This window comes from Triticum dicoccoides, chromosome 3B, assembly GCF_002162155.2.
Source record: "Triticum dicoccoides isolate Atlit2015 ecotype Zavitan chromosome 3B, WEW_v2.0, whole genome shotgun sequence".
NCBI classification, from domain to species: Eukaryota; Viridiplantae; Streptophyta; class Magnoliopsida; order Poales; family Poaceae; genus Triticum; species Triticum dicoccoides.
In genome coordinates this window covers 253,230,290-253,233,247 of record NC_041385.1, presented here as the reverse complement: position 1 = coordinate 253,233,247, position 2,958 = coordinate 253,230,290, and the positions used below count along the sequence as shown (strand labels likewise).

Here is a 2,958-nt window from a genome sequence, read left to right as displayed (position 1 = left end):
TCCCTCCGTCCGAAAAAATTTGTCCCCCAAATGGATCTATCTAACATCAAGTTAGTGGTAAATACATCCATTTGAGGGACAAGGTCGGGACAAGTATTTTCGGACGGAGGGAGTACAACCCAAGACAACGATAAGATTAGCTGGCAGAGTTTCTTTGGAAACAGCAGAAAATTAACATGCACAAAACAAAGCATCGTTTAAGTGCCAATACAACATTAAACAGAATTGATCTTCAACGTTCTTCACTTGAAACAAATACAACATTAAACAGAATTGATCTTCAACGTTCTTCCCTTGAAACAAAACCTCGAGAGAGAGGTTCAATGATCCATTAAATAGGTAGGCATGAGTAGACAGACAAGCAAACACATCAGGCCTGAACAGCGCAAGATGCTTAGAGAGGTGCGTAAAAAATAAGCCAATTTCTCTTAAGCACCGTTGCTGCTTATTTGTTGAGCACAGACACTTACTTAGACACCTCTGCTATAGAAACAAGCACCGGTACTTAAGGGAAAAAACAATTTATTTATACAAGCACTTCTCTAAACACCTTGCAGTGTACATGGTCTTATGAGGCATGTAAGCTCGCCTTAGGAGTAACTGGAACAAGACTTGGCGTGTAATAGAGTAGGTCGAACCAAAATAAATTTTCCCATGCATGTCCCAATGTGTCTTCACTAGGCCCAAGGAACCTTAGCTCATCGATATCGAACATGTCGTTTTCTTTTACACCATGATCCTTCATGTAATAACGGAAGAGACAATGGCCTCTCCGTAGAAGAATCTCGCCATTGCTAAGTGAGGCCATTGGCAAGCACTGGTCTGAAACATTCATTACATAGTGACATTCCCATTCCGGGACCAATATATCTCTTGTCATCCAGATCAATACTCGTTGCATACTCTTGCAGAAGAAAGTAGCGCATTCCCCACCAAGCTCATGGATAACAATATCTTCATCTTCAACTGTAGGGTAGAGGTTGTTAAGCAACAGAGTGATGCCGAAAGTTTCGTCTTGAAGGCTGAAACGAAGCAGCCCCTGTGGGGAGCATGGCTGATTTTCCCTATCGATGAAATAGAATAGACACCCCTTGCAGTGTATGGCAGTTTGCGGACAAAGGATAAGGTACGGTGGATCCACCAAGGTTTCCCTCCAAGACCCCTCTCGGCAATTAATGGTGATGACCTCCATCCCCATTGCAACGGAATTGTAATCACATGAACGGAAGAAAGACCGTGCAACCTTATATGTGCCAGTGGAAACATCAAGGCCCAAACCAATGGGAAGGCATACGAGACGTTGCAACACGTTGTGATGACTCCTCGGCAGAGCAATGCCATCTCTAGTGGCCGGGTTGAAGACATAAGCATTGGTGTCTGTAGGGAGCAGCACCAACCCATCGCAGTGTGCCATCTGGGACACCAACCCAAACTTGCCAGCCGGGAAGTGCCTCCCGTGAAGAAGCATTGCGCTACTACTATGACTCATTCCAACTTTTGTTGCTACTTTTGGCAAATCATCTTCTTGTAAAGACCACTGGAAGAAACGGATGTTGGTGGAAAAAATGCCTGAGGGATTGGAATGTACTCCCTCCGTCCCAAAATAAGTGTCTCAACTTTGTACTAGCTCTAGTACAAATACAAATTTGTACTAAGCTCAAGACACTTATTTTGGGACGGAGGGAGTAGATAAATCTGGGGGGTGATGAGGAAGGAAGACGGATTGTGATGTTGTTTCTGTTTGGAGCATTGGAGGTGTGCACGAACAAAAACAGGTTGGGAGATAATGGTGTACCAGACCTTGCTAACCAACTTGATCCTAGCCAGCGACTCCACAGGCAGCCGGATTAAGATCTCCCACACCATCTCGTCCAACAATTCCTCGCCTGCAGGATGTCCAGACCTCTTCGTTTGCTTCCTCTGTGGCATCCTCCACTTCCTCTTTCTCGCATCATTAACCGTCTTTTGTGTAAAGGTATCATCAACCCTCTTCAAGTCCATGTAGCAACAAACAAAACAAAATATATACTTAGATTCGGCACTGGCTTTGCTGACACGAAAAAACACAGATATACATAGTATATATATAAATATTTTGCGTGTTCGATGGATGAATTCGAACACGGTCTACGCGGTCTGTTTAGGATCCTTCCCGGACACGGTCTCTGTCTTAGTATAGGAGCACACAAACTCACTCGATTTTTCTTTTTTATTGTAATAAACAAACGAATCCGTGAGATCTGAAAGCTCAAAGTGACTCAGATCCGGAAAAATGATTTGCTTCTCTCAAAAAAACTACAGTGAAAATATAGAAGAACATTTAAGGTGTGGCGGAAATTACCGGAAGCCTGGTGTCGTCGCCCTCCAGGAGCCTGGACATGGCTGTAAGCAGATTCGAGAGGGTTTGCGCGTGGATCCGCAGTTGCGGATAGCGGCGGCGTTTCCAGAGCGCTCCTCTCTTCGGCGCCCTTATGCGCCAGTTGGCGCAGCAGCGCATAGGGCGCGTCTGCGTGGGCCTTGGCCCAGTTCCTTCGCACCGTTGCGGTTTTGGTTCGCTCGGCCATCGGAGATCCTATACGCTGCGCAACGGCGAATCCTATTGGACGCCCGTGTGCGGAAAATCCTACTCGCCGCTCGTTGCGGCAAGCTGTCGCCGCTTTGGCCGGCCCATTTTAGCGTTTCATTCAGCCGGTTTTTTTTCTGGTTTTGGGAACTTTTTAGAAGGTTCCTGAACCGGCCTTTTCTTTTTCAGTTTCTTTTTTGTTTTCCTTTTTTCTATTTCTCTTCTTTTTCCTTTTTCTTTTCTTTTTTATGTTTCCTTTTTTGTTTTACTTTTTTTCTTTTTCAAGTTTATTTACAATTTTTTTAAATTTCAAAAAATGTTCTTGTTTTTTAGATTTTGTTCACAAATTCAAAAAATATTTCCATTTTACAAAAGGAATCATAAATTCAAAAAAT

General features: G+C 43.9%; 1 protein-coding gene across 2 annotated transcripts; it reads right to left on the bottom strand.

The window, feature by feature from the left end:
• Nucleotides 1-486: 486 nt before the first annotated feature.
• On the bottom strand, nt 487-2,513 carry LOC119275786. Of its 2 annotated transcripts, XM_037556701.1 has the most exons (3): nt 2,342-2,513; nt 1,801-1,989; nt 487-966 (listed from the first exon to the last, which is right to left on the bottom strand). In XM_037556701.1, the coding sequence occupies exons 1-3, from the start codon at nt 2,495-2,497 to the stop codon at nt 886-888; spliced, it is 426 nt and encodes a 141-aa protein (XP_037412598.1). In that variant the 5' UTR covers nt 2,498-2,513; the 3' UTR covers nt 487-885. The 2 variants fall into 2 exon arrangements, with proteins under 2 accessions (XP_037412598.1, XP_037412597.1); XM_037556700.1 differs by having other exon boundaries at nt 487-1,989.
• Between the last annotated feature and the right edge of the window lie 445 nt (nt 2,514-2,958).

Coding starts and splice junctions, on each gene's coding strand:
- LOC119275786 (XM_037556700.1), bottom strand. CDS start 1,489: ATGAGTCATAGTAGTAGCGCAATGCTTCTTCACGGGAGGCACTTCCCG.